Genomic DNA, 1,734 nt, shown 5'->3' with positions numbered 1-1,734 from the left:
CTAGTAATATCCTTTGTATCCGTGTGAATATCCATGTCCCAACAGTTCACCGTGGGCTAAAGGAAGTGGAGCTGGAGCGACGTGCGCGTACTTTTCCACGACCGGAAGGGCGGGGATGATGGGCGCAACCGGTTCATAGTGGGCAACCTTGGTTACGGTCGGGGCGTAGGCGATCGCGGGCGGTTGCGGAACCGAGTAACTGTATCCGGGCGTTTCGGTGTATTGGACGCGTGGAGTGATGACGTCGCTCCTGTAGGATGACGAGTAGGAGCCTGGAAGGAAGTCGGTCTTGGTCACGGCTGGCGTGACGATGCTCTTGTAGGCAACTGGTGTCGGAGCGTGGTAAACGGCAGGAGCCGGAGCGTGGAAAACGGCAGGGGCCGGTGCGGCAATTTCTAAACCGGCGTGTTCTAAGTAACCAGCGCTTACTGCGGCGATAAGGGCGAAAAGAGCTAGAACCTAAAAACCAATGTTAATCTCTCACCGAAACAAAGAATCGAAATGACTTTACCTTAAACATCTTGATGTTGCTGATGTCTCCAAACTGATGACACTTTGAGTGTCGTTGACTTATATACCTCGGAATAATTGAAAGTGAACTTTGCACTAATTGTTACGGCTGGTACGATGTGAATGAAGGCTTATGTAAGTTTTACGGAAAGTTAACGCCGTAGGTGATGCAATAATGACACGGGTTAATGTAAACATTTTCACAGAAAACGCTATCCAAATTCATTCATAAATCGCTTTTAGGAAGGCCTGAAGGAAAACGTTACGGTTAGCTGAAGGTTAAGTAGTAGGCCAAACTCCTTTGACAGGCATCCCTCAGGTTAAATTAACGTTTTAAAGACTCTCAAAATCTCCGGTATCTTTACGGTTTTTTGTTTCTGTTCTTCTGGACCACCTGGACCTTTTACATTTTATGAACTTCTGAATCTTTGACGGCTTCTAGATTTTCTAGTTCGTTCCACCCGAACAATTCAAATATTAACAGAATCTTCAACCTTCTGGATCTACCAGGTCAAAATGATCTTTTGGATTTTCCGTTGCTGTCAAAGTTTCCTAACTCCAGAGTACTAGATCACTACGATCTCCTCTCCATTCTCTAGCTTGTGATTGATTTTCTTAACACCCTTTCAAGAGTCCTCTAGATCTCCCTGTACCTACAGGATGATCGTTCGGTTCTAAACCTTGTGATAGTAGTAGATCATCTGGTTGTTTGTGAAGTTTTGTCTCTTTTGGATCTTCTGTATATCTCAATCTACTTTAGAATTTATTAAACCCTCTGAATTTTAAAAATTCTCTAGGATATATTATGGTTCTGCGCTCTTCATTCTTTCATGGTGTTCCGCATGGTGTTAGGTTTTCTTCAGCAAATCTTTGGTTAATTCGGAGGAAGTAATAAATCCATCCTTTCGAAGACCTAGACAAAAAACCTAATCGGTAGGCAGAGCTGTAAATATTTTTAGAAAAAGAGTATTTTCGATATCTAGTTACTGTAAGTATCTAAGATACCAGGTATCTAAGATACTTTTCTCTTGAGCCAAAAAGTAACTAGTTTTAGATACTTTTGTAAAGTATCTTATACAAGTTACTCTTCTAAAGTATCTAGATACCATGAAAAGTAACTAAGATACTTTCAGAGTATCTTAGATACTTTATAAGTATCTTAGACCTTCTGCGCCTGTAGAGCGTTTGTTTTCATTCGCCACTTTTATTGATTCTCGACGACGA

At 41.9% G+C, this 1,734-nt stretch overlaps 1 protein-coding gene across 1 annotated transcript; it reads right to left on the bottom strand.

Annotated features, from left to right (window-relative positions):
- On the bottom strand, positions 1-1,052 carry LOC116180074 (extensin-1-like). Its single transcript, XM_031499905.1, has 2 exons — positions 512-1,052; positions 1-459 (listed from the first exon to the last, which is right to left on the bottom strand). The coding sequence occupies exons 1-2, from the start codon at positions 518-520 to the stop codon at positions 1-3; spliced, it is 468 nt and encodes a 155-aa protein (XP_031355765.1). The 5' UTR covers positions 521-1,052.
- Between the last annotated feature and the right edge of the window lie 682 nt (positions 1,053-1,734).

The sequence above is a fragment of the Photinus pyralis genome, unplaced genomic scaffold, assembly GCF_008802855.1.
Source record: "Photinus pyralis isolate 1611_PpyrPB1 unplaced genomic scaffold, Ppyr1.3 Ppyr1.4_LG9, whole genome shotgun sequence".
NCBI classification, from domain to species: domain Eukaryota; kingdom Metazoa; phylum Arthropoda; class Insecta; order Coleoptera; family Lampyridae; genus Photinus; species Photinus pyralis.
This window is presented reverse-complemented; position numbering and strand designations above follow the sequence as displayed.